This window comes from Platichthys flesus, chromosome 18 (assembly GCF_949316205.1).
Source record: "Platichthys flesus chromosome 18, fPlaFle2.1, whole genome shotgun sequence".
Taxonomy (NCBI): domain Eukaryota; kingdom Metazoa; phylum Chordata; class Actinopteri; order Pleuronectiformes; family Pleuronectidae; genus Platichthys; species Platichthys flesus.
In genome coordinates this window covers 13180517-13208377 of record NC_084962.1, presented here as the reverse complement: position 1 = coordinate 13208377, position 27861 = coordinate 13180517, and the positions used below count along the sequence as shown (strand labels likewise).

The 27861-nt window shown below is 43.2% G+C and overlaps 3 protein-coding genes across 9 annotated transcripts in view; 2 read left to right on the top strand and 1 right to left on the bottom strand.

Moving 5' to 3' along the window:
- The first annotated feature begins 9841 nt into the window (after positions 1-9841).
- Positions 9842-17724, top strand: cmtr1 (cap methyltransferase 1). 2 transcript variants are annotated; one of them, XM_062411301.1, is made up of 24 exons: positions 9842-10184; positions 10813-10917; positions 11042-11208; positions 11361-11519; positions 11627-11719; positions 11815-11886; positions 11981-12075; positions 12398-12470; positions 12581-12779; positions 12864-12982; positions 13117-13213; positions 13354-13486; positions 13717-13896; positions 13984-14040; positions 14140-14197; positions 14304-14372; positions 14585-14716; positions 14846-14971; positions 15246-15337; positions 15490-15558; positions 15733-15780; positions 15923-16035; positions 16213-16321; positions 16552-17724. In XM_062411301.1, the coding sequence occupies exons 1-24, from the start codon at positions 10169-10171 to the stop codon at positions 16685-16687; spliced, it is 2517 nt and encodes an 838-aa protein (XP_062267285.1). In that variant the 5' UTR covers positions 9842-10168; the 3' UTR covers positions 16688-17724. The 2 variants fall into 2 exon arrangements, with proteins under 2 accessions (XP_062267285.1, XP_062267286.1); XM_062411302.1 differs by having other exon boundaries at positions 9842-10219.
- A 608-nt stretch (positions 17725-18332) lies between these two features.
- hebp2 (heme binding protein 2) lies at positions 18333-22412 on the top strand. Its single transcript, XM_062411314.1, has 5 exons — positions 18333-18422; positions 18638-18722; positions 19637-19772; positions 20575-20755; positions 20841-22412. The coding sequence occupies exons 1-5, from the start codon at positions 18367-18369 to the stop codon at positions 21025-21027; spliced, it is 645 nt and encodes a 214-aa protein (XP_062267298.1). The 5' UTR covers positions 18333-18366; the 3' UTR covers positions 21028-22412.
- A 3056-nt stretch (positions 22413-25468) lies between these two features.
- Positions 25469-27861, bottom strand: part of nhsl1b (NHS-like 1b) — a 91500-nt gene continuing 89107 nt past the window's right edge. For all 6 annotated transcript variants that reach the window (XM_062410865.1, XM_062410866.1, XM_062410868.1 and 3 more), the window contains one exon: positions 25469-27137. In XM_062410865.1, coding sequence (XP_062266849.1) covers positions 26456-27137 — 682 coding nt within the window. In that variant the 3' untranslated portion in view covers positions 25469-26455. The remainder of the gene's footprint in view (positions 27138-27861) is intronic.

The window sequence follows — 27861 nt, the reverse complement described above, 5'->3', positions numbered from 1 at the left end:
TTTCAACTGCTGATCGAGGAGCTGTCTCGTGTCCAGTTTCATGACTGTGCAGGGGACTTGGTATTCAGGATGATAACAGTGTTTGTTAGGCGGCAGATGAAGCTTTAATTGTAGTTCTATTGTAACACGACTCTGGACTGACTAAACAAGGATGTGCACATTGCCAGTAATCTTTGTGATTTACATTATGTCATTGTTATGTTTACAGCTTGTTTCTTCTGCCTCCATGTGGTAAAAATGCAGACACTGCAGGTTGAATTATTTGTATGTTTAGCTTATTGGGTCCCTAATGGCCTCTTGGTAAGCAAATCAAAACTGAAGGCCACACCAATAAATTTTCCAAATTCTGCTCGTGACAGAGATTTCTAACTGTTTTATTTGAAGCCTGTCGTGGTTACGCAGCAAAGGGAAGGAGCCAGCTGAGATTAACCATGACTCATCAACTATGTGATGAGATTCACAGGTCACAGGGTTCTCCCACACAAACCCCTGGGACACCATCAGAACCTTTTAGCCGAGAACAGAGATTAAAGGCTTAAATTATGTCTGCAGGCCAAGTCTTGAAGATGTCACTCAGAGACTCAGCTGTGTGGTGCTGTGATAGTAAATTTGTATTGGGCAAATCATTTCAACTTTAACAGCCGCAACTCCACACAATCAATAGATAAGGTTCCCATAAATGACAGTTTTTTCTAGTAAACTGGTTTATTGCTTTTAATAGTTTTTTGTTGTTTACCCTCAGTCGATTATTTATTTAGAAAAAAAGTAAACAGTAAAATATATGTAGAAAAAAACAAAGAGAACAAAACAACAATAAACAATAAACAGACTTTAAATGAGAAACATATGATGACAACTGTTTTCCTGAAAGCAGTAGGGAGAAGCAACAACGCTGGTCCCGCCCCTGATCTATATCAATACATCAATAATTCAATTCATCACATAAATCCACCCTCCTCCCCAGTGATCCTCCCCCTGTCAGTTTTACAGAGAAGAACGCTCAGTGACCAGCTCATTAAAGGCTGCTCTCTGTTGGAAAACCCCGACGCAGGAGAGGAAAGAATGTGAGCGGTAGTTTTGGCGTTGGACACCTGTGAATTTGAAATGCTGAGTCATTAGTACGACTTTAGCACAGGGATTAGAGGACGACATGTGCTCTGGCCCTTGTGTACATCAAAGTTTTTTCTCCACTGGTCCATGAGGAAGTCATGCCTAAGACAAAGTACAGTAGACAAACCATTCACCAGCTATAAGGAGCTTAACTTCAGTGTGATACATTCGTGAGGATGTTGTGTCATGCAATTGGCCACTCAAACCCAATACAGGCCTTTGTATGTGTTCACAACAAGGTGACTTTCAGTCACACCTCATTCGTTTAGTGCAGCAGACCTTAAATAGACTGGATGTGCCTCAGCATACACACCTCCTCATGTTTGGTAACAAGCTGCCAGGCAACATCACGCTTGCTCCCAGCCGCTTTGTCCCCTGTGCACCCTGTGAATGAGCCCAGAACAAACATATACAGACAATTACAGTAGCTAATGTATCTGCTGATTTATGTGTGTGTTTGTGTCTGTGTGCATGACAGCATAAGCTTGGCTTGGGAAAAAAAGAGAAAAGAAATGATTAGCCCCTGCACATGCGAGGCATTTTCATTAGCTCGAGGTGCAGAGCACATTTAAAACAAGGTTAAGCTGTTCCGCTGTTTAAGAAGAGCCATTTAAAGGCTGGAAGAAAAAACACTGCGTCACTGAAAGTGTCACTGAGGACACACAAACAGATCCAGCCGGCTAGAAGAGGAAATGAGCTCTTATCATGACGGAGCATGTGTGCTCCAGTAGGTTTAATTATTTGTCTGCTTGTGCGTCCACACGAGAGACAGAACTATATAGTCCAAGAGAGTTCATAAAACACAATGAGATAAAGATAATCATATCATAAATGCAAAGTAGATAAACAAGTATGTAATTACTGATTGGACCAATTTGCACTTTCAGCCTTTGCGCCCCTAAAACCTTTATAACTTGACTCTGGCATTCATGGAGTGATTCTTTAGAACTGATTCACCTGAGGCAGCTGTGACAGAGCCGGACACAGGAGCAGTTGTAAATCACACTTGAGGCTCCTCTTGGTTTTTGCTCTCATTTTATCCAGGTATGATCCTGTAAGGTTAGAATCTGAGAGACAAACAGCAACACTGACAACTGCTCCAGGGAAACATACACACACACACACACACACACAAACGCACACACACAGGAACACACACACACTTGGGCAGTAAAGTCCTTGTGGATACGTCCCTCACTCCTTCTCTTCCATCTCTCTGGTAGCACAGACATTCAGCTCTTTGTTGTCCTCTGTAAAGAGACGGTAACAAGAGCCTCCTGAGGAGACGGCAGTGAAACAGACACATAATGGAGTCACTGTTTGTATGTGTGTGAGTGTGTGTGTGTGTGTGTGTGTTTGGAGAGAGTGAGCGAGAGAAAGAAATTTAGTCCCTGTAACTTCTGACTCCTCTCTGCCCTGAGGCCGAGAACCTGATAAAAAAAAGGGGCCCAGAAAAACAGAGCGATTTTCATTGCTTCCAATATATTTCTATACATTTCCTCTGAGAAGTTCCTCTCTAAAGCTCTGGGTGAAATCCAGGGTGGCACCGCTGTAACCTTGACTGGCTCCTGCCGGGAAAGATTGGGTTTGATTCCAAAGCAGCTTAGATCTATAACTGGGTCAGAAATGTGAGTCTGACGAGCAGATCAACTCGCCTGACCTGAGCCACAGTGAATCAGCAAGAATAAACAAACCTTCCGTCAGGGAAACAATATTTATTTTGTGATGCAGAGTGACATATAAAACACACACACCTGAGAAGTGAGACATAGATCAAAACAATGGTTTTCAAATGGCAGTCCGTGAAAAGTTTTCACAAAGTTTTAGATTTATACATTAAAATGATCATGTATTGACATGGTGAAGGTTTTATTAAAATAAATGTTTTATATTTTTCTAAGACATTTCTCGTGTTATGTCCTTTAACGTAGCTAAGAAGAAGTGTAAAAGAGACAAGAGAAAGAGAACAAATGTTTTTCTACTCATAATATTTTGTCTCGAGTCATTATTATTTATATTTCATACTTGAACATGTTCCCTCTGCATCATTCTGACTATCTGCTGCAGTAACAAGTGAATATCCTCAATAAAGTTTAATTTATCTTATCTTATCTGTGATTAAACAAAATCCTCTTGAGCCTCTGGAGCTGCTCAAACCTGTGCATCAAACCTATATGAAAGGTTCAGTGTCTACAATTTATTGACATCTAGGGGTAAAGTTGCATGTTGCAGCTGAATCCCTTTAAAGTAATGAAGTGTAAAAATGAATGGAATTCAACAACAACCATAAACTTGATGCCCTATATCCTATATTTCGATCATATGACACAGCTTGTGCAGGGATCATTGCCCCATTACTACAGTTCACTTACTGTTAATCAAGCCTTTCTAAAGTCTGTGTGGGGAAATGTCTGTAATCAATGCTGACATCTAGTGATCGAAGAAAGTATTTCTTCTTTTTATTATTCTTCACAGTATTTGAGAAAGCTACAGGAAGAGAAACATAAAAAACAATCTGCCAGTTTTCTTTTAAGATCTTAATGGTTTATTTACGTGTAACAGAGTAATTCAACAAGAAAGATAATACATGTCCAAAGATGGTCAAACATTAAGTATAATGCAACCACAATTGGATTTAACTCATCAAGCATGTAAAACGTTATATGCAGACTATTTCAGGGCCATTGTGCTGTAAATATACAGTACATCAATCAAAATATGTATACGATATATAATATGGAAGTACTCGTAACATCTCATTTATGTCTAATTAAACCACCAAACACACGTATACACAAATTAAAGGTTGATTTTGATACAAACATGTTCTTTAAAGTGGTGTTTGACATTGTATGCCTTTGTACCACAACAGCAGATAACATTCAAGCAACATGACAAACAAGCCAAGCAGGAAAACTGGTTACGCAGCAACAACAAACAGTAAATATGAACTTCCTTCATCTCTACATGAAATTATACAATTCACAAGGTCAACACGACATGAATGATCCCACTTCTTGCTCTGTCAGACTGTTACCTGTCTCCATTTCAGGGTCAGTGGCCCCTCTCATGTAAGTATAAGCTGGTCTAAAAAAGAACCGAGTATCATAAGAGGATCTTTCAGGGATCACTGTATCACTGCACTCGCATTGTGACCTGTTTACACTCTAATCTCTTCTTGTCTTTCCTCCAACCAGGAGATTATGACAAATTCTTCTATCGGCTAATTTTCATTCCTCGTCGGTGAAACATTCACATGCTGTCAAAACATTTATTTTTTTTTACATTACAAAATCACACAGCAAAAGAAAATCTACCTAGGTTAAGAGACCGTGTGGGTCATTCATCTATGTAATAATCTTGTGCGACAGCGGTATGCAACTGGGAGACGTCCGGGTGGATTCACATGATTGTACAGGTGGTGTCCAGGGTGGCTGTCCTGGTTCCTCTGCCTGACAATGGCTGTGTGTCAATCCAGCCAGAAGCCGCCCAGTCCAGCTCACAAAACCAGCTGGCAGCACTCCACGTCATGTCCTACTAATCTCATTCAGCAGCAAAGTGATATGTATACGTTTTTATATACACACAAAAAAGTGCAAAGTAGCATCGTTCACCCAAGCGTCACATGTTCCTTATGTTTCTGTTTTTGTATAGCTTTTCTCTTTGCAGTTTCAGGAGTCAAAAGCAACCGCACACAGAGTGTTTATAATACCTCATCGGCTTCTCTGGTATTTTTGTCACACAGAATAACAGAGATTATCTCAAACTCCAGAACTCACACGTTCAACTCCAGAGTCAAGAATCCAGAGTCAAGACGCTCTGTGCTGCATCACGGAAATGGCCCCAGACGCCAGAGGAAAAAGTGACGGTGATTGAAAGATTTCAGAGGAGATTGCTCGAAGCTCAGCTTGGCTGCATTTGTCAAAGTGTCTTTAAAGACCGCTGATGTATTTGAGGGCCGGTTTCAGCCTGAATGCTCCCATGATAAGGCACGGGACGCTGCATAGGGGACAGACCGTGGTTCAAGCTAAACATCGACCGAGTTTCAGCAGAAACACCAAAAGCTGCCTTTTCTGTTTCGCTGCATGTTACATGAATCTTCACCATGTTTACATGGAGAGGTAGTTTCCAACAGGGATTTCTTTTTAAACTCCTGAACTGCAGTAGTGAACCTTTAAGGCAACGATCTCTTCATCTCAAACGAAAAAATTACAATAAAGTAAAAACAAGGATGATGATCCACTTGAACCACACATGAGAGGTTATTAGGGAAGGATGCAAAGAGAAAAACCAAAAGATAAACATCGAACTTAGTCTGATCAGTTCCCACAATTTAGCTTTTCTTCACATGTTGCTTTATAGGAATAGTTTGACATTGTGCGAAATAATATGTTGCTATAGTTTACAGCCAGCAGCTTAGCAGAAACCACCTATTGGGACATCTTGTTTCATGACGTAGACGACCATGATGGCTTCTGGTCTCTCTGCTGGTCTACCTGGGAGCTGCTCAGAGCCAAGAAAGGTCCCATTAGTTTAAGACCATTTCACAGAAAGTCAAACTTTTTCTTTCAATGTGTGTGTGTGTGTGTTTGTGTGTGTGTGTGTGTGTTTGTGTGTGTGTGTTTGTGTGTGTGTGTGTGTGTGTGTGTGTGTGTGTGTGTGTGTGTGTTTGTGTGTGTGTGTGTGCGTGTGCGTCCCCCATCTTCAATCCATCTCATCTGAAGAGGTTACTCGCCGGCTTGTAGTGCAGAGTGAGTTGGCGGGAGCTGTAGCCGGACACGCCGACGCCCATTAGCCCCAGCAGGAACGCCATGCGCGGCATCGCAGGACCCACACGGCTCTGCATCACGGTCTGGGCTGCCTGAGTCTGAAAGAGACAGCAGGGGTCACCACCGCGACTACCACAACCAGGCCTGATCATCACCAGGGCAGATGATGACCAAGGCATGGGGTCAGCAAGGTTCCTCCGGGCTCTGGCTGCACTGGAGTCCTTAAAACGTTGACCATGTTCACATGCTTGTCTCATACCAGCAATGGTCTTAGCAAAGGGGAAGAGTCGCACTAGAACCTCCATTTCTATCAAGTTTCAATACTCATACAGTCCTGCAGGTTTGAAGATGGGTCCGAATTTTGGGCCAATCCGAGACATGTCCTAAGATCAGATATAAATACAGTCATTCTCTGAGCCCATCACTGTTTTAACCCATTAAAACATATACGTCATTATTATTTTAATTTTGGAATTTGTCATATTTGGAGTAAATTCATGGATTGAGAAAAAAGATTGAAAGAGAGTTGTAGGCCTGTTAGTGTGATAGTGAAAATACAAGTTTCCCAATATAAATTAACTATTGAGCCGTCATGGCTAATAACTGTTTTTATTCTCCACACGTTCTCACTTGGCATGTCATGTTGGGGTTGTCCTTCGGGATGCTTACCCTCAGCAAATGCTGCTAGAGACTTTAATCTTGAAGACTTTAATCTTGATGATGTTTTCCTGCACGTGGCATCTATTGCACTTCTGTCCATCCTGGGAGAGGGATCCCTCACATGTGGCTCTCTCTGAGGTTTCTACGTATTTTTACCCTGTTAAAAGGGTTTTTAGTAGTTTTTCCTTACTCTTGCTGAGGGTTAAGGACAGAGGATGTCACACCCTGTTAAAGCCCTTTGAGATGAATTGTAATTTGTGAATATGGGCTATACAAATAAAATTTGATTGATTGATTGATGACTTGATATTTATGCAGGAAAGTCAATTGAGTAATTTGTCTAATCGTGATAAATTTTGTCTCATAATGAGAATAATCAAACATTAAAGTCAGATAATGAGGCTGGACACTGTAAACACTGTGCACTGTGTCATCCAGCTGCAGGTCTTTGAAATACCCAGCAGACGGCTTTGTTTGGAACGTGTCATCTCATGCTGTTTCTCAGGAGATCCAATTAGAGGGTATTTACCTGACCTCGGGGAGCTAATGCACCTCTGATTCACATCCATTCAAAGACAGGCTGCTGTAATCCTCTAAATCCCAGCATGACAACCACATAAATGGGCAATCGCACATGTGCAGGGGTGAGTCACTGTTGGTTTAAAATGAAGCTTTCAAAGCTGCAAAGTGATAATTTACGTTGAGTATTGAAAACTACACACCAGTTTTTTCCTGAAGCTCAGGTTTACGTGCAGGGCCTGAACTCTAGATCTCTAGTCTCTGTTAAGGAATTGGCTCCACTGCTGATGCCCCTTCAGGTACAGGACTAATCATTAATCTGTCTAAAGAAGAAAATCACCCTAAAGCAACTTACGCACCTGGAGGTATCTAATATATCCAGGGGTCAGTCGAGGGATTCGAAAAAACATGGTTGTCCTTCTTTCTGGTGCTTCACAGCTGAGACCACAAAAAAAAACACCTTCTGCAACCGGGCCAAGGGACGTCCTGCTAGACAAGTTTATCTCGGGGATTCCCTTTGCTCCTGCTGGTTCTCCTCAGCCTGGATCCTCTCCACCGGGCAGAGTGCGGCCACAGCAAAAGCTCTCCCCTGTGTCCGAGGACACACTCCCCGCTCCCTCAGTCAGATAACCTGACGCACACCTTCACTGTGATGATCTTCCCTGAGGGAGTCCAGTCCTCACAGGTGGTATATAAAGCCTTGGCTCCATTGCGTAAGCGGGTCACATGGTGTTGGACAGTGTTTGTGTCTTTGTGTGTCACTGGGGGATTAGCCGATCCACTGGGGTGGATTAATATACCTGTGAGAAGATGTTCCAAGCCCATTGGCCACAGAAAGGAAACACATTACCACATCACCAACAAGGAGACACTCTAATGGCGTCTGCAGGTGCAATTCAAAAACGTCAAATCGCATTGTGACCCTGGTACAAAGAATTCTGGTTCAGGTGTCCAAAGTCAAAACAGACACAAAAACCTTTTTCCTTCTAAATTAACCTGTCATTAACAATATTTCATCAATCTATATCTGTAATAAACTTAACTTGATCCTCCTCATGGTTAATGCCTGGAGGGTTGCAGCCTCTTCCAGCAATCACTGGATACAGAGCAGGACAACATCATCAATCTGTTACTAGACTACTTTCATTGTACAGCTTTTCAAAGATCCTCAGTGTAACAAATACAACAAGAAACTACAACCTATGCAGCTCTTATAGAAGAAAACAAAGAAACTTTTTGCAAATAACCTATTAACAAACAAACAAACAAACAAACACAGATGAAAATATGACCTCCTTGGTGGAGATCACGAACCAGACTTGTGGGGTGATAGCTGTGACTGTAATTGTTGTTGTTACAAATAAAAACATGGAATTAAGATGTGTCCAGGTTTCTTTTGAACCGTTCTAATTTAATTCAAGTTTTTTGAACAATATTCTGAAATCTTATCGAAGAACGACCGTCAGGAAGCTCAGAGCTCGGCTGCTTCCTCAGGTCATCTCTCTGTGTAGTCACGAATCCACGGAGCTTCTTCTTAAAAGGATTTCACCGACTCATCCCGGAAGTCATGCAATGCACTAAAGGACTTCAAACTGCATGAGAAGGAGAAGAGTGTTACTGAAAACACAGCGGCCGCACAGTTTGACCATCTATTGTACATTGCTCAGCACTTACATTATAAAAAAAATCGAAATGAATAAGTGGGTTTAAAATGATTTTAGATCAATCTGACAGTCTGACATCACAAAGGTCATCCTGTCTTCTCGCAGGAGAGTGTGGGAGACTATTTTACTTAGTCATTGTAACGCACGACTGAAAACGAAGGAGATCAGGATCCCTTAACTCACATGCCAAGGATGGATTACCCCAATCTGACACGCATGCAAGACTTGTTAAAGGTCAATCGCATCACCTGGTCACAAAACAATTCAATTAATGTTTTGTTTTAATCAGTCTCAGCTTACCTCTATAGATACACGTTTACATTGGTTGGGACCAAAGATTGTACATAAAGATGGACAGTGTTGTGCATGAACGAACGCAAAAGACCGTGTTCATTGAACAACTTGACAGCTGCCCAAAAGTGAAGCCAAAGCAACTCGATCGCCTCCTGGTGGCTGGCTGCAGTATAGGTCATACATCCTGCCCCCTCCAAGTTTATGGAAGGGATATTGACCAAACTAAAAGGTTGAAGTTTGTGGGATGAAGTAGGGCAGCATCGTCCGTCTTAATATACAGTCTCTAGTTGTTGAACTTTCTGTGGAACAAGATGATGCTTTTTAAGAGGACCCCCCTGTCGATATTACATTACATGTCATTTAGCTGACGCTTTTGTCGAAAGCGACTTACATTTTTAGTACACTCATCATTTATGAGGGGCCATGTAGGGGTACCCGCTCTATCCCCTAGGCCACGCTCTCCCCAATACAGGTTATTGTTGAAGAATATATTGATCTTTCCAAAAGATACCTATGAATCATTTCAGTAAAAAATAAGCCATTTTGTAACTGATAACTTTACCATTTCATTTACTTCTGTATTGTAATATTGTTTAATCCATGTAGAGATATATTTCAAATACGACTACTAATACTAATAATACTAGTAATAAATACTAATAATGATTATTTAATAATATAACACGGGTACCTTCATCATTTTTTTTATAATTTGTATCATTACATGGTATTACCTATGGATATTATAGCATGTATTTATTTTGTTGTTATTGTTTCTAGACTGGCACCTCTGTAGACAGAGTTTATACTGGTTACGTCATCAGTGTTCGCCATCAGCGGAAGAAGCAGGACCCCTGACAGCTCTAAAAACAGAACGCGGGTTCACGTTTAACCAAAGTTTCCTCGAGATTTAAAGTCAGGGAGGAAAATGTCGCCGCGGACCCGCAGCTCACGATGTGTCGCTGTTGCTGCAAAAGAGTAAAGTTTTTCTCCCGAGCGGCTAAACGCGAACTGGCTAACGCGGAGAGCTAACGGCTAAAGCTAAAGCTGCGCAGTTTCGTTTAACAGAAAACTCCCACCCCGTCTGCGAGCTGCAAGGAGCCCTCACTTCACTTCAGAGTTTCACCACTTTAAACTCATGGTGGACGGTGGATGACCGAGCCGAGAGGTAACCGCTGGCAGTTGCACGGAATCGGACACAATGTGAGTTTGTTATCGATCAAAGTGTCAAGTTGTGGAGAAAAGACACACGGAAGCTCTGTGGTGCTCACACATGACGTAATAATGATATTGTTGATCCGTGAAAGGCGCCAACTGGGGCTGTTTATGTGCTTGTTTGGGAAATGATTCATGGCTCTGGTTTAAGTCATGATTAACAAAAATTAAAACATCACATATGAAAATACATAATCTGGACATTGTTGACTTTATTATAATTTATATAATTCCTCATATTTCCATCGTAGACTGCACAAAAAAAGAAAAATGAAACAAATCATTAATCAATCAAATTGTATTTGTATAGCCCATATTCCATAATCATAATTTGTCTCATAGGGCTCACATTACGTTATTTTATAAGTTTATTCATTTTGTGAAACCGGTGCCTAAAACTTGATTTTAATATGGCGGGACAAAATGAGGAAGTGGCTGTGTCTCTCTTGTACAATACGTGCATCCTTTTGTTTTTGTATATGTAAATTAATGCAGGATCTATTTGTTCTATTTCATTTTTAACCTCGTCCATCCATCAAACATCTCATCTTTCTGTCATTGTCCCCTCCGCTCTATTTCAGCCACAATGAAGAGAAGAGCCGAAGCACCGCCAACCCCACCGACAGGGACAAAGCTGTGTCGTGAAGACAGCAGCTCGGACGAGGAGTCACAATTATCCAGACAAGGTAGATTCCTTCATTTGTAGAATTGAAAGTTATTTGCTGGGCCTGCTCACTTTTGACTGCAGGGATTCTGATGATCCCTGTGATAATAACGGTGTGAACGTGTGTGTGGTTTTGTCCTGTCCAGACTCCAGCCAGAATGACTCCCTCAGTGACCAGGAGGATCAGAGACCAGGGTTCTCCATGCCCTCCATATCATCCTTTGATGGACAAGACACAGACGCCCCCTCAGACAACCCCTCCGACAACCCCGCCAAGTTCACTATGTACAACAGTGTGTCACAGAAGCTCATGGTAATGTATTGAAAACCTCTCTACCACAGTTAATTGTCTTTACTGCTACATTTTGGAGTTGGGTGTGTCAACCCATAGTATTAATAAGAAATATGGTGTTCTAAGGCTGCAGGTTTTCTAACTCCCTTGTATGTAATCTCTCACACCCTCAGGCCAAGATGGGTTTCCGTCAGGGCGAGGGTCTGGGGAAGTTTGGCCAGGGACGCAAGGAGATCATAGAGGCTTCGACTCAGCGAGGAAGACGGGGTCTCGGCCTCACGCTGCAGGGCTTCCAGGGAGAGCTCAATGTCGACTGGCGCGATGAATCAGAGGTACACAGCCAATGTTTGCAGTTATTTTAGTTATTTTAGATTTGAAATACCATGTGGGATTCAAGCAACCATCAGTGGTATCGATGACGTGATCTTTGTGTGTCCAGCCCAGTCCTGTAGAGAAGGTAGATTGGTTCCCGGAGTGCACCACAGAGACCCCAGATGCAGATGAACTGAGGGACTGGATGATTCTGGGAGAGGTAAACAAAAAAACATGGACACCGACTCAGATGTAAATGTGATAAGTGTGTACTGATTATTCTTAAACATAATTCTTGTTTTCGGTCGCTTACAGAAAAAACTCAAGATCGAGGAAGAGACCGAGTTTTGCACTGAAGATCTTCTGCACACTCTTCTCAGGTGCAAGGTGAGTTATCATATAAGTCACCAACTGTTCACTTCTGTTCAAATCTCATTCTTTACTCCTGGTTATGTATCCGCTGTGTCTGTTCGATGTTCAGAGCATATTCGATGACCTGGAGGGCGAGGAGATGCGGAGAGCTCGAACACGCTCCAACCCTTACGAAACAATCAGAGGAGGGATCTTCCTCAACAGGTCAGTCTTTAGGTGGTTTCCATAAGTTGGACAGATGAACATAGTGCGGTTAATATCATATAAGTCATCCAAGTTCTAAAATATGGTACTCCTCTAAAACCCAAGCTCATGTAAGAGGAAGACAATGAATGGATGGAAGGAAGGTTAGTTCCTGCCGGTTGAAATATAAGCTATTTCCAGAACTATAGCAGACTTTTGTAGATTGTATTAATTCATGTTTGTTGTATGTGATGCCAGAAAAAGCAGTTCAGCACTTTCTTTAAGTGAACTTTTATTTGTCACATGTCTAATGCAGTCTCTTTGATATGCTTTGTGTTTTTAGAGCAGCTATGAAAATGGCTAACCTGGACCACTGCTTCGACCACATGTTCACCAACCCAAAGGATCCGAAACAAGTGAGTCGGTCAACGTGGCTGTTGACGTGTTGAGCTTGTGTTGGACCAGACGAAACCAGCCAACGCAAAGAGATAGTGAGACAATATCTGTGCCCACTTTCATTCCGTAGCTGCCTCTGACAAAGGACCGTGAGGGGGAGCTCCTGTACTTCGCCGACGTGTGCGCGGGGCCCGGAGGCTTCTCAGAGTACATCCTGTGGAGGAGACGCTGGCACGCCAAAGGCTTCGGCATGACGCTGAAAGGACCATGTGACTTCAAACTGGAAGATTTCTTCGCTGCGCCGAGCGAGCTGTTTGAGCCCTACTACGGTAAACCCAAGGAAAACCTGCACGTCACTGCCGGGAGGCGTCTGATGAATGATTCAGTGAAAGCTTGACCTCTGTGTATCCCAGGTGAGGGAGGGGTGGACGGAGACGGGGACATCACTAAGCCAGAAAACGTGACGGCCTTTAGAAACTTTGTGTTGGAGAGCACAGAGAGGAGAGGGCTGCACTTCCTCATGGCAGATGGGGTGAGACTATTCTGCACGGTCATTGTTTTTCTACAAGGTGAAGGTGTAGAGTCTCGCTGTTCGTGGAATGAATTGAGGTTTCTTTTTGGAGGTTGATTAACTTTAGTTTTGATTATTTTCTCTGTCTGCGGTAGGGGTTCTCTGTGGAAGGTCAGGAAAACATCCAGGAGATCCTGAGCAAACAGCTGCTGCTCTGTCAGGCCCTCACTGCGCTCTCTACCCTCAGGACAGGTACTGAATCTCTGGTCAGGTGGACACTATTATATTCACTCTCAATATACCTTCCTTATACTCCTGGTATGTACTCATCCTCTGTATTTTTTTACTGTGTACCCAGATTAACCCCCCCTGGCTCTGTCTGTCCTCTGCAGGTGGCCACTTTGTGTGTAAGACCTTTGACCTATTCACTCCCTTCAGTGTGGGTTTGGTCTACCTGATGTACCTCTGCTTCGACCGGATCTGTCTCTTCAAACCGATCACCAGCAGACCTGCCAACTCTGAGAGGTCTGTCTGTCTTTGTGTATGTACAGAGAGATCTGGGGATGTTATAGACTTATGAATATGAATACTCTGAATATCCTGTCATAAGACGACTTGTGAGAAGGAATATTCATATTTGGATTTGTCACTTTCCATTAGTGATAGCCTGAGTTTATTATTGTTATTATTATTATTAGTAGTAGTATTTCTTGTTATTACTATCTCCTCTGAACGGCTCCTACTCTTGACCACAGGTACATCGTGTGCCGTGGTCTGAAGCCCGGTTCAGAACCCGTCAGGGAATACATGTTCAGAGTCAACCTGAAACTGAACCAGCTGAGGAACTCGGAGAGAGACGTTACAGATTTGGTTCCGCTGAGCATCATCAAGGAAGACACGGATTTCTATCCGTTTATGGTCAACTCCAATGAGAGGTGGGGATCCACTACAGTCAGACAGGACTTAATGATTTCACCTTCACACTCAAAGACTGACAGGAAGTGAATGCTCTCTCCCCGCAGGCTCTGCGTTGTCCAGATCAAGGCCTTGGCCAAGATCCACGCTTTCGTCGTTGACTCGTGAGAAACCATTCAGTTATCTCTTCTCCAGCTTAGCTTTAGAGTCGGATGGACTGTGTGTGTGGAACTAACTGTGTGACACTGTGTTGGCGTCTGTAGGGAACTTTCAGAGACGAGGCAGGCCGACATCAGGAAGCAGTGTCTGAAGCTATGGGGGGTGAGTCGAGAAACTCAAGATCAAGTATAATTCATAGAGTTTTTGTTTATAAATGTACTTTAAGTCTGTTGTTCAAATTTAAATCCTTTTTTTTGTCTTTTTCCAGGTACCAGACAAGGCCAGGGTCACTCCTGCTCCCTCTGACCCAAAGACAAAGTTCTATGAACTGATCAAGGTCAGTTAATAAATCAAAGTTTTTATGTCTGTTTTTAACTTGTTAATAAAAAAGAAAAACATAAACTGACTAAAACTAAAAAATAGTAGAAAACCTATTTGTTTATTTTAATAACTTCTTATAGTTTGAAACACTGTGATTAGTGGTGCTAATTCAGAATGTTTCTCAGTTTCTGCTCCTCATCTTTAATCCTTGGGTTTGTCGCACCTCAGAATTTGAATGTGGAGTCGTTCCAGTCCAAGCTCACATCTCTCAACCCCACCACCCTTGATAAGCTGCGTCATGTACTGGACCACAAGTGCATTGTGGGAGGTGGAGAGCAGATCTTTCTTCTCGCGCTCGGGGTGAGTTTTAAGATATAACCTAGGTCAGGAAGAGATTAAAACAAAGAGCTGATTTGACAATTTCTTTGCTTTTGTGAATGTGTTTTCACCTTCTCATCTGGTCTCTCTGTTTCCTCTCTACATGTGTAGAAGTCTCAGATATACACGTGGGACGGGAAGATGCCTGTTCGCTGGAGGAAGCTGGAGAACTTTAAACTGGAGCTGCCAAGAGATACGCTTCTGAGCGTGGAGATCGTCCAAGAGCTGAAGGGCGAGGTGAGAGTTTACGGCCTGAGCTGATGAAATATGGGAGACAGTATATCACGCTCTTTATATCTGTTATTGCTTAAGTTACAACCTGCATTGTTTTGACAAGATATGGTATGAGGGGGCATCAGGTTATATATTGCTGTTCTACGACCGCAGGGTTCATTCATCATTCAAGAGTCTGTGGTTTTCTCCATAACATGATAAAGAGATTATTTATAAGAATGCAGCTGACTCACTGTTTATGGAGCTGGTTTTACAAACATGATTATTTGGCCTGTAGGGAAAAGCTCAGCGGAGAATCAACGCAGTTCATGTAATGGATGCACTAATACTCAACGGCACTGACGTAAGAGACCAGCACTTCAACCAAAGGTAGGACAGCGCCACCTATACTTTGTATCAAACTTTAATGTGCGACTTCTTAATAATCCACTACTCACTGTCCATGTTGTAGCTGCGTATCTGTAAAATACAGTTATTGTAGTTTTCTGTAGTTTACTAACTAATGACTGTTGTATATCCAGGATCCTAATGGCTGAGAAGTTTGTGAAGGCAGTGGCCAAACCAAGCCGACCAGACATGAACCCCATCAGGTGTTTATCTAAGTTTATTTTGAATGTAGTTGTGTAATTTATGTACCTGAATCTTATTGTCTCTGATAGTGCTAAAGGCTAAACACAGTATTTGTGGTACATTAATATAATATAATTCATCATTGTGGCATTAAATTGTCACGCTATGTAAATGTGACCTCTGTCTTTTCCCAGAGTGAAGGAGGTGTACAGGTTGGAGGAAATGGAGAAAATCTTTGTCAGGTAAGAAAACAGGTTCTGCATTCGTCAACCCCAACTATTAAGCATTAGGTTGAGTTTCACCTAATTATCTTATCTTTGTTATTTCCTGTGCAATTTAAAAAAAACCACATCGGTCATATTCTGTTTTTCTTCCCTCGTGCAGACTAGAAATGAAAGTAACAAAGAGTTCAGGAGGAATCCCTCGTCTTTCCTACACTGGCAGAGACGACCGACACTTCCTTCCAACTGGCCTCTACATCATCAAGACTATCAGTGGTGTGTATATATGTGTTTGTATGCTGCTTAATGTCAACTCACATTTGGTTTCAACCACGTCAAAGCCTCCACAAACCTGAGGTTGAACTTATTTGAGTGAAATGAGGATTTGTGGCTTTCTGCTTTTACTGAACCTTTTGTAAAATGTCTCTCCCTCTCTTCCTCTCCATCTTTTAGAGCCGTGGACCATCGCGTACAGTAAGAACTCCAAGATGAAGTTCTTCTATAATAAGTTAACCAAGGCGTCTACCTATGAAATGCCACCAAACTGTGCTGCTCCCTTCAAGTGAGTACTGGCCTTCTGAATTCATACTCAAATTTAGTTCAAACACTCATTTGGACTTAAGGATGATTCTGATTAGAATGTTGATGACAATAAGCATGTTTACCTTTTAGTACGCATTAACTCCAGAGAATCCTGTTCAAATTTAGCAAAAATATTGACTTAGACTCATGTATTAATATGGCATAGTTTTTAATATTGATTATAACAGTATCCTCTGTCTTCATCCTCAGCGTCTGCCACGCTGAGCGTCTCTTCTGGGCCTGGGTGGACGGCGTCATCGTTCACGACTCTCAGACCCGCGTGGATCCCGGGAAACTGTCTAAAGACAATATTCTGTCCTTCATTCACCAGAACTACCATCCCTGAGGCCGCCACCGCGCCAGAATGCACTAAATGATGGCGGACGTTGAGCCTTATGTTCAAATGCAGTTTTGCAGTCATCAAAAATACTCAGCAGCCGATTGGAAATGTCTTTTTGAATTCCCTGTTTTTCATTCTTCTGTTTGTAATCTGCTGTTTCACCGTTTCCACGTCCTCTCGTACCATCATGTCATGTTGCTTAGAGAAACAATGAGCAGGTCGTTAGTGAAGTGCTGGAGCTGAAAGGGATTTTCCAGCATTGACATCCGGACTCCTTGTAAGCAACCGGCATTTTGAAAAATCCCTCTTGTCTTCTGCCTCCTCGAATGTCCTTGGCTCTATGACCTCATCACGTAGGACAAGCAGAAGACAAAAGGCTGCCGCCATCGTCTCTGCATTGAATTGCATGTCGCTGTTGGAGTGTGTTCTTTTTCTTTGGTTCTTGGTAAATGCTTGTGTGTATCTGCATCCATCAGATCAACAATGACACATAGAGTTACAGATGTTACAACTATGCATCCATATGTCTTGCTTGCCTTGCTCAACAACACAACTGCTCTTCTGCCCGTCTCCGAGGAGATGAGCATCTGTTTTCTCAGTCTCACCAATAGGCTCCTTGTTGTTACTCCTGCCAAATCTCCAGCTGAAGCCTCAACGCAACAAACACATTCATCTTGTTCTCAATCATTGTCGGCACAATTTCCACGTTGTTGATGTAGCAGCTATTCTTCCATTCGAGCGTGATCTGTCCTCGATCGAAAAGTGTCTTCTTGGTTTTTAGGTTGTTTCTCCTCCGGCACTTTGTTGTGATTTTGCCTGGACTGTGTTGTTTCTTAAACCATGCAAATGAGTTTTGTTCTCTTGTAAAATTAGCTACCGACCATTTAATGTAAATAATAGTATAGTAAATAAATGGGAGATGCTCATCCTAGAACAGATTCTCCATTTCCTGCTCAAATGTATGTATTCATGAAAAAGAACTGTGAGAGCACAAGTAAACACTAGAGGGTGACTCAGAGCACATATCTCCACCCAGACCCCACATGGATGGAACAACTTTTAAACTCACTAGATCTGGATTTTTATCTGGATCTGCACCAAATTACACATACTGATAAATATCACCCCGTCTAAACATTATTGGTTTTGTTTTCATCAAGATCCATTCCTTTGTCTACTAATGTTTATCGTTTTTGTGGGGGGGTTCTTTATAAAATGTTTAAATTTATATTATAATAAAAAACAATTATAATGATATATTATTCTGAATTTAATGTATACACACATTTTAGAACATATATGTTTGGTTTATATGACCCAGTTCTAAGGAATATTTTCATATGAATGATCAACTTAACTACCTCATTAATTCAAAACAGATGATTGTTTTTTTCTCAGGTAAATGCAACATGCTTCTGTACTGTGATAATACATATTATTATACAATGCTTAGCAGGTTAAAAAACAGAAAGCAAACAACTTAAAAATATAAAGTAAACATAATCCCACATTAAACGCTGTTTGTTACGTGCGTGTAGATGAGTTCAAACTCACTAAAACCAAAGTGTAAACATGGCCACAACTTAATTAAATTGTCATAACGATCCGTCTCGCGAGCTCTTATTTTGAAATCCAGACTCGCTCAGCCATTCGGATGTCAGCTCTCGGTAACCGGAAGCAGTGTTATGAAAACATTACACAGGCACCTCCCTCAGTTCGGATCGGACGCGTCAATTCACAGGTATCTATTGTGTCTGAGTTTATTCTGATATTCTAACAACTGTCGTGTGTGTTAATAAATATGTTGAGTTGTGTGTTGACGGATTTCATGTTCGTACATGAACTGTTGAAGTGTGTGCTCGGAAAATAGTTATTTCCCAAGATGAGCTGTTAAATAACTGGTGTCACGTGACTCGATGCTGCAGGTGATCTCTCATGCTAATGTGACCTTTACAGGTTAAAGATGCTGAAAGCTGTGGGGCAAGCTCTGTTCTCCACGGGACTACAAAACCCAGAGTTCACTGCGGTGGAGGGAAACAAGGTAAATGTCAAGATGAACTAAAAAAACAAACAAGCTGCATCAAACCTTTGGCCCAACGTTGTTTATCAGACTGTCACTAGAGGAAAACACGAGTTCAGATCAAGTGATGAGGTCAAATGTTTCCTGATTTCACTTTATCAAAGTTTATCATTTTTATATTTAACAAAAGCCACAAAATATAAGTTTAAAAGCTTTTCATTATACAGTGAGGAGGTTCAATCATTGATTGACTGAAGTGTTTGTTGTTTTCTGCTCGTAAAGAGTTTAACACCACAACCTTCACTCGGGAGCAAAAGTCACTGTGTAAACTTTAAAGAAAGGAAAATGTGACCTTTTTTATGCTGATATAACATTTTTTATCTTAATGTAAACTCTGGACATATCGCCCAGCCCTGGAAACACCTTGATAACACAGTCTTCACTGTAGCAGCAGGTTTTTAATGCAACTTAGCTGTAGACTCACTGGTCAATATGTGATGAGTTGAATGAAACCATGACCTGAAACCTGCAGAGTAATGTCATCAGATCTCGTCTCTAAGTTGAAGATCCATCTTGAAATATGACTTTATAGAATCGACAGGATCACACGTCTTTGAGTTCTATAGAAAAACAGGGGAAGTCATTTTATTCAAGTTAAAAAAAATACATCTATTGTAAGAGAGTGGGAAAACAGTGAGAATATAATGATCACTGTTGTTTTTCATGTGAAAGTAACTGAGGAAACCGTCAGGTCACCACTCGAGGTGACAGCGATCGATACATGTGACCTTCTCCAAAAACTGCTGACTCACTGTTTCTGGTCTCATCGATCACATCCTTACTGCAACATTGTTAAAAATGAATAAATAAATCTGCAGCGTCAGTGCAGCTGAAATAATGGTGTGTGTGTGTGTGTCTGTGTGTGTGTGTTGCAGGCAGAGGACTATGAGGTCCGCACCTACCACGCCACCAAGTGGGTGAGCACGTCTCTGAGTGGGATGCACCTGGACGCAGCCATGAAGGACGGCTTCCGCAGACTCTTCAGCTACATCCAGGGCAACAACCACAAGAGTGAGTCCCAACTGTTCCATCTCTGAAATGTGGCCTAAAGAATGAGAATAAGAGAAGTTGAGGAGTTTGTGATTGAGCCGGGCTGATGTGGATCTTTGGCGGCCGATGTTACAAATATTAGGGAGAACAAACGATCAGATACCTAAAAATGTCATCATCAAACCCCTGTAATGCAGGCTTGATATTGTAGAGATAATCGTAAACTATATTAAAAATAACTATAAATAACAAGAAAACACAAATGCGACCAAATACACAGAAGTTGAAGTAAGAAAATGAACTTACATATTTAAATAAACCGACCGATTTAATTGTTGGTGTTAGTTTGTGTTGTTTATTAAGTAAATCTTTACCTGACTGAGTCAAACAGCAGCTGATGAAACACAACGATGAGTCGAGAGAATAAAGTTCACGTGTTGCGGAAAGAAATCCTGTAGAATCCGGTTCCAGCACAGAGAGCAGATGAATAAATGCAGGAGAAAGTTCTCTTTAGTTCCTGCTCAGCACTTTGTTACAGCACCACCGCCTTTTGTTTCTTACTCAGCACTTTACACCAGTGTTATTTATGAGCACATGTATTGTTTGTGTAGTTGACTAGTGAGTCTGCAGAGCACGGAGTTAGATCTATAATTACAGTGCTTCCATGGCCAACAGCTGCTCAGGTCTCATTATGTGAGGGGACGTTTTTATCGGCCTCCACAGTTTGTTTAGGAAAATGTGAATCCTACACGAGCTGATTACACATCAAATCCCGAGTATCATCTTCATGTTTAAGTGAGCGTCCACGCGTTTGTGACTTCAGAGGTCAAGGTGGAGATGACAGCCCCTGTGACGGGCCGCGTCGACCCAGGAGCCGGCCCGGCCTGCGAGTCCCAGTTCACCGTGTCCTTCTACATCCCGGTGGAGCATCAGGAAAACCCACCGGAGCCGAGCGACCCACAGGTGTTTGTGGAGCACAGGGAGGAGTTCACCGCTTACGTCAGGTAGCGTCAAAAAAACGAATCCTCAAAAGTTTCAAAGCCAAATCTTCCAGCTGATTATTGATCGATTCTCGTCCGTCTCTTCCAGGACGTACGGAGGCTTCTCCAACGAGAACGTGAAGCGAGAGGAGCTCCTGAAACTGCTGGAGAGCCTCCAGAGGGACGGCGTCCCCTTCGTGGACAAGCCGTATTACACCGTCGGGTACGACAGCCCCTTCAAACTGACCAACCGCAGGAACGAGGTCTGGGTGCTGAAGAAAGTGGAGCAGCAATAGAGAGATTTAAAGGTCACGCAGCATCGAACCCACGGCGTCAGATTTTCATAAGATCATTTCACAACACTTGATAAATTTAACACAGTTCCTTTTAATGAAGTATGATGGGTTACGATTTAAAGGTCATTTAAAAAAGTACTTTCATACAAGTTCTTTACATAAGTTGCATCAGTTTACATTTACTTAACTAAAAAGTTACTGAATATATTCATTGTCTGAAAGCAGCTGCAGTGAACTCCACCTTTAAACAGCTGGAGGAGCATTGGCTGCAGTGGAGTTAATATCTCCAGCAGAGGGAGCCAAAGAGTCAGTTCTCGCCTCTGGTGTATTTGTTTTTTTAAAGGTAGAAAAAAAGACTCAGAAACGTCACTGATCTGGTCAGAATGTGACAAGATCTGAAGCAGTTGTGTTGTAACAGAGTAGATACTCACAATATGTACATGAAAACACATTATTGATACATATAAGTGTTTATTCTGTCTGCTCTGGCCAAAGAGAACATTTCCTAATGCCATGTCAACACAATAGAAGATAAAGTACAAGTGGGTTTACCAAAACAAAAACAAATTTCAAGTCAGGAACTTCCTCTCTGTCAAAATAAAAAGAGAGATTTTGCCTAAAAGGCCACTTGACTCAGAGTGAAGTTTCAGCTGACGTCTTGGATCATCGGGGAGTGAACTGGAGACTGTCAGCCTGACGACATGATGGTGATTTGATCTGATCCCACACATCACTGACGCCTCATCTATCAATTGATACTAAGTGGACTGGATGAATACAGCACTTAGCAAATACCACTTGTATTTGCGTCTTATTTCTAACACACACATTCGGCACCGCTGTCACGGCCAATATGGGATTCAGGACCTTGCCCCTAGACTGGAGGGGATCGAACCACCGACCCTCTGGTTAGTAGACGAGTGACAACAAACATCATACTGGTGACTTCAGCCTTCACACAAGCAGAATCAAATTATGTGAATGAAAAATGAGTTGTCTGGTCACATGTGCTTAAAAAAAAGATACCAAACATTTGCATGGCAGACATTTTTTTAATTAATGTTGATAAACACAAAATCAAGTTCTCGTGTGTAAAGCTCTGCTTTACCAAATGTTTGTGCCTTGTGTGTATAACATACTGACAAAGAGGGACAGTTACAAGCTGAAACTCTGCCTTAAACACCACTTTACCTTTTTTATACATTCCATTATATGAATATTTACATTTTCAGCTCCAGAAATGTTTTCAATCTTGAATAAGGGACATGATGGATGTTAATAGGGAAAAATAACATGGGAACTGATGTTTGGATCATGGGGGAAAAAGCACTATTAAATAATGTAAACTTGAATATAATCAATAATAAATATAACGCTTAATAAAACGATTGATTCTGGAGTGTTTATCACCTTCATCTCTTCTGTCTTCGTGTCTCGGTGATGTGCTGGGGTTACAGAGAGCGAGTTGTTGATCTGCAGTGGACACGGATGTGACCGTCCTCCACGCTCTGCTGGACGTGACCTTTTCTTCAGTCGTACAAAATCCTCGCCACAGTTCACTTCACCCTCCGTCCTCGCTCACCTTCTCCTCGCCGTCAGGGCCACGTCTGCTGAGTCACTCGTTTTATTTTTGGCAGAATTGTTCCCAATATCATGTTCAGGCTCTCAGCAGCAGCGATATCTTGTTTTAATCCTACACACACACACACACACACACACACACATACGCTCTCCACCTGCGTCTGTTGTTCATTGGTCAGATTGAGCTCTGCTCTGAGGTGAAGCTGCTGCAGAGAGGAAACACACTGAGTTTTACTCCAAACATCAGTCAGTGTGTTTTCATTTTATTTACCCCCTCCAGCCTGAAGGAGACGTTCAGGGGGACAGGCTGTAGAAATACTGTGACAACACACATTACTAGTAACTGTGTAAACCCACTGCGGTGTAACTACTGTTGGTTTCAAAGACCTGCAGATGATTGATTGGATTGATCTCAATCAATGGACAAAAGTGACAAGATTCAAAAATATATATGAATACGTTTTTAAAAGGCAAAATTCTGACATTTTAAGATCAAAGAGTCAACAAATTCAGAGTTTGAAGAAATTCCCTTGAGACAGAACTTTGCTGTCATGTTCAAGAGGCCAAAAACAGGATTGGTGAGGTCACCACAACCTTGACCTACAGAACAGATTACCACAAAATCTGGTGGAGGGATGAGGTACAGGTCAGGAAAGAAGCCATTAAATTTTGATGCGGAGCCGACTCATGGGCTGGATCCAGGAATTTGTTTCCCTTTTCTAGACATTGTGAGACTGTTTTATTTCATTGATTTCTTAGAGAATAATTCATGGATCTGGATGAAATAAATCAGGCACATTTAGGGGACTACAATGGAGCTGGGTTGGATTTAAGGGGAGCGTTGGGCCTTGTTGCAGGTATGTGCTCTACTTAATGCCATTTTAGTTTGAAATGGTTAAACTGAGATGGGAAATCAGAGTGGAGTCGTGAACTCTGCTGTATTTCTCCAGCTGCTCAGTGACATCACTCATATTAAAGCTTCAGCCGTGTGGCCCTTGTGGTTGTGTGGTATTTGCACTCTTACATTTCCATCGATTTCTCAGAGAATAATTCATGGATCTTGATGAAACATCCGGCGTCTTTAGGGGCCTGTTATTTATGAGTGTGTGTGATCTGCTGATCTCTGAGTGCTCCTCTAGTCAAAAATGTTTTTCTCCTTTAAAACATGAACAGCGAATCGACACGCCTCTGTTTAATGTGCACTAAACAAGTGTCACATGTAAATACTGTGATTTGTGGATGAACAATCGCAGCAGTGGCCGTCGACCAGTCATTCTACAAACACACTATCAGGCTTTGTCACGTCTGTCGTCCATCTGTGTCTTGTTAGGTCATCGTACATGTGGTCTGGATTCTAAGAGGAGAGGCTGGAAGCACCGAAGTGTCAATACTGTGATCATGGCTGGGAGGACTCGGTATTGATCTCTGTCCGGCAGCCAGATGGACACCGCGTCCGTGCCGCTGACTCTGCTCAATCCGAGGAGGAGCGACTTCATTGAAAAATACTAAAGAGGCTGTCGCTGGGTCTTTGCTGCCGGTAACGAACGCTCGCCGGGCCGAGGCGTTCAAGCGGCGCGGGGGGGGGGGGGGGGAGGCTGCTGGGAATGTCGATAGGACACAGAGCACTGTTCGACTGAGCCACAGTGGAGAGGTCTATTATAGGCCCTGCCTGTGATTCAGTGTGTGTGCTAATGGGATGTCCAGAAGGAGACATAACGGATGACCCTGCTTGGGGGAGGAGAGAGGGAGAGGGGGGGGGGAGGGGTGTAAATGATGGCCTCTGGAGTTTTCCGGATGACGGACGAGTGTGGGTGCCATGGCGATAAGCGATGAGCCAGTGATTTGGGGTGCTGGGCCCGGCAAACGCCCGTGAATCATCCGGAGGGAGAGAAATAACACAGACACACACCAGCTCTTTAAATATCTTTTTTTATCTCCTTATTATTATTATTTAACAGACATACACAAGAGCGTCAGCCGCCTTCCTCCAGCTTCACAGCCTCCTCTTCCTCGATCCGCGAGCGCCGTGCAATTGAGACGTGCCCTGACATGAGACAGGCCCCCCCCCCCATGTGCTCCAGCATGGGAGCAGGCGGGAGTTCGGTGGACACACACACACACACACTTTGGTCACAGGTGATTAAACCACAGGGTGCAGTGGTTGGTAGGAGGTTATGAAGTCTCACGCCTGTCACCTTGGTTTACGTCTCCACAGAGAGCACATTGACTCAGCTGTGAGCACCAGTGTGAGGCTTGACTCCAGATGAACGCTCCAGCATAAATATTGACATGATTGCTGTTTTTTTCTAAAAAGCACCCTTTTAAAGAACAAAGCGGCCTGGGAGGGGGGGGTTCAGAGGAGTAAACGTGTCCCTGCCCCCCCCCCCCAGCCGCGCCTTTCATCACGCTGCTTGTCGACCGGTTTACCGAGCTGCAAGCCTGCTATGTGAAAATAAATAATCTACAAATAGGAAACCACTCCCTTACTACCACAGGGCTCTAAAAATGTACAAATTCTGTGAAAATGTTTCGTAGAACTCCTCTTTCTGTCTATGTATGTACAGGAACATGTAGAACCGCAAAGGGGATAGACTGAGTAGAAATGTCAACGGTATTTTAGGATTCATTTAAGCCCTAAAAGGTTTTCTAGCAGGTCTCAGCAAACAGTGGCATGGCTTTGTGTGTGTCTGTGTTGTGTGTGATGAGCCAACACACTCAGAATGTGTTCACGTCCAGATTAACGGCCTCAGCTCTTTGGTGACCAAGGCGATCAAGAGAGACCAGCACCAGCTTTTCATCTCATGTCCTTTCTGGCTTTTTTTTTACATTTACAGATTGATTGTTAACTCGAACACAAGTCTTGACATCACTTGCTTTTATTAAAACAATCTTTTAAAAACATACTTTTTAAGTCACAAACAAAGAGAAGACCTATGCACAGTGCAAAATCTACAAACTAAAAGTTAATCGATAGAGATTTATGAGCCTTTTTATAGAGTAAATCTGCTGTTTTTGTTTGTGCCGCTGTCCTCCACTTCCTCCCTCTCACTAGGGGGCAGCAGTGATCCCTCTTCACTTTCTCTGGACCTTTTATTTTTAAAAATACACCCCAGCTCTGCAAACGAAACCACTGAACCGCGAGAGCAAGAAGTAAAAAAACCTGCTGCTAACTGTGACTGAAGTTTAACCGTGGAGCCATCAGTTGTACCACACGTTCTCGAGCTCCGACGCCAACATTGGCCGGCAGGTGGCGCTCCCTCTCCGACACTTTCCACAGCCAATGGGAGAGAAGCAGGAGCTGAGGAAAATCTTCGAGGCGAGCTCCTAGCACACCTTTTACATTCCACTCTTTCCAACTGCCTAGCTATGTAGCACCACAGCAGCAAAGTTACGCAAACGACTTGTGACTGTTTCGGTTCCTTCTGTTCACCCCGATTTGCCACCTGAACCTCTTCCCTTAGAGAAACTAACGGTTTGTTGGGTAATTCGACAGGGTTGAGTAAAAATGAAAAACAGCAGAACAGAAAGAAAACAAACTAAGAACACCAGGCGTAAAAGAAACACTATTCTTTTAAAAACAAAGGGTGAGTAACCAAACGAGGGAGAGAATCGCGGGAGAATCGCAAAAAAGCCGCAGCACGACCACTTCTCCACTTCAGGCTAAGTTCAGCTCGGTCCAAGATGGGGGGCGACCTCTTACCTCAGGACCCCACATGTCCGCTCCCTCAGAGGCTGCATCGAGGAGGTGGGGCTCAGGAGGGTGTGTCTAGAGGGCCTCCTACCGGCTCATGCCCCCTACCTGGTTACAATGGGTTCAGCTCCCTGGCTCGAGGGCGGTCCTTGCTCTTTAGCTGCTGCTCTCATCAAATAAAGTGCCGTTGGAGCCTCTGAGCACAGGGAGAGTCCGGACCGCTAGGGCGGACCGAGTTTCTGCCGTGTCTCCGTACTCGCTCTCAGCCAACTCCCCCTCACGCTCGCAGATAACTGTCATTGGGCTGCTGAGGATCCGGCAGCGGGCGTTGTACTTGCTGCTGGCGGCAGAGGGGGGTGTGCGAGAGCGCCCGTACTTGTACCCGCTCATTTGATAGGACGATGACGACGACGGGGGCGAGGACATAGCCAGGGCCTCGTAGCGGCTCCACTCGTCCATTGCCCGTTTACTGCGTCCGGGGGAGGAGCAGGGGCTGTGTGGTGTGGTCGGGGGGGAGGGCGAAGCGACAGGGGAGTCAAAAACCGAGTCCGACCTCGGCCGCTGGGAACGAGGGTCAGTGGAGCGGAGCATCTCAGCGGCAGACATCCTGAAGCTGGTCTCAGAGCGGCTGCCCTTCTTGAGAAGAAGGGCCTTGAACGTGTCGCTGCTGGTGGACGACTTGCGGAGGTTGCGTTGGATGGAGCTCGTCTGCCGGGACAAAGAGGACACGCTCCCCGGGGACGTGGCTGTAGGGGTGGTGGGGGGAGACTGCGGGTGGGTCCCAGCTTGAGAGCTGTCCTCCTCTGACTCCTTGCGACCCAGGACCTTGCGCTTCGACCTAGGAAAGGATGTGGACAGGTTAATGACGTGCTTGTAGAAATGCTGCGGAGTGAATGAGTGGCAGAGGTTCATTCTATTTTTTTTGAAGAGAAAAATAACTGAAGGGCAGCTGAATGAATTAAAGAGGAAAATCAATTATAAGGAAATAATGCAAGAGTTGGGGCCGTTTTGTCAGGAAATGGGAACATCAAAGTAAATTATTCAAATTGAAACGAGGCTGCAGCATATGAGATTTCTTACATGTGAGCAGAAAGGCTGGTCACATGTATGGTAAGAAAAATAAGCTATGTGTTGTCATAGCTTACACTTAAAACACCCGTCCCACACGCCTCAAATCTTTGTCCCAAATTTGCCATGTGTCAGCTCTGCCCCCAGCGATCACACATTACGGCACAAATCCCCCCAAAAGTAAAACTGTAAGGATGCTCAGAAGAGAAAAGGACAGTGAACAGAAGAAATTACACATTTCTCTTAAAAAGCAATCCAATGGGTTTTTAAACAAGAGAAGCTGCAAACGCTGCAACGGGAAAAAAGCTCAAAGGCGGCACAATGAAATTAATCAAAAACACAAACTGGGAGAAGTGCCCAAAGCAGCTTTAATCACGCAACAACAATTCAGCCTCCTCCCAGCATGGGGTATCAGAGTATTTGACTGCACCACTCAGCCTACTCTGTCCATATAAGTCCTGCACCACAGCAGAGCAATAAAGCTGCAACTGGCA

Coding starts and splice junctions, on each gene's coding strand:
- hebp2 (XM_062411314.1), top strand. CDS start 18,367: ATGAAAACATTACACAGGCACCTCCCTCAGTTCGGATCGGACGCGTCA. Junction 18,723..19,636: donor CTGCGGTGGAGGGAAACAAG/GTAAATGTCAAG, acceptor TGTGTGTTGCAG/GCAGAGGACTATGAGGTCCG. Junction 19,773..20,574: donor CCAGGGCAACAACCACAAGA/GTGAGTCCCAAC, acceptor TTGTGACTTCAG/AGGTCAAGGTGGAGATGACA.
- cmtr1 (XM_062411301.1), top strand. Junction 11,209..11,360: donor GTGTGTCACAGAAGCTCATG/GTAATGTATTGA, acceptor TCACACCCTCAG/GCCAAGATGGGTTTCCGTCA. Junction 13,214..13,353: donor GCTCTCTACCCTCAGGACAG/GTACTGAATCTC, acceptor TGTCCTCTGCAG/GTGGCCACTTTGTGTGTAAG.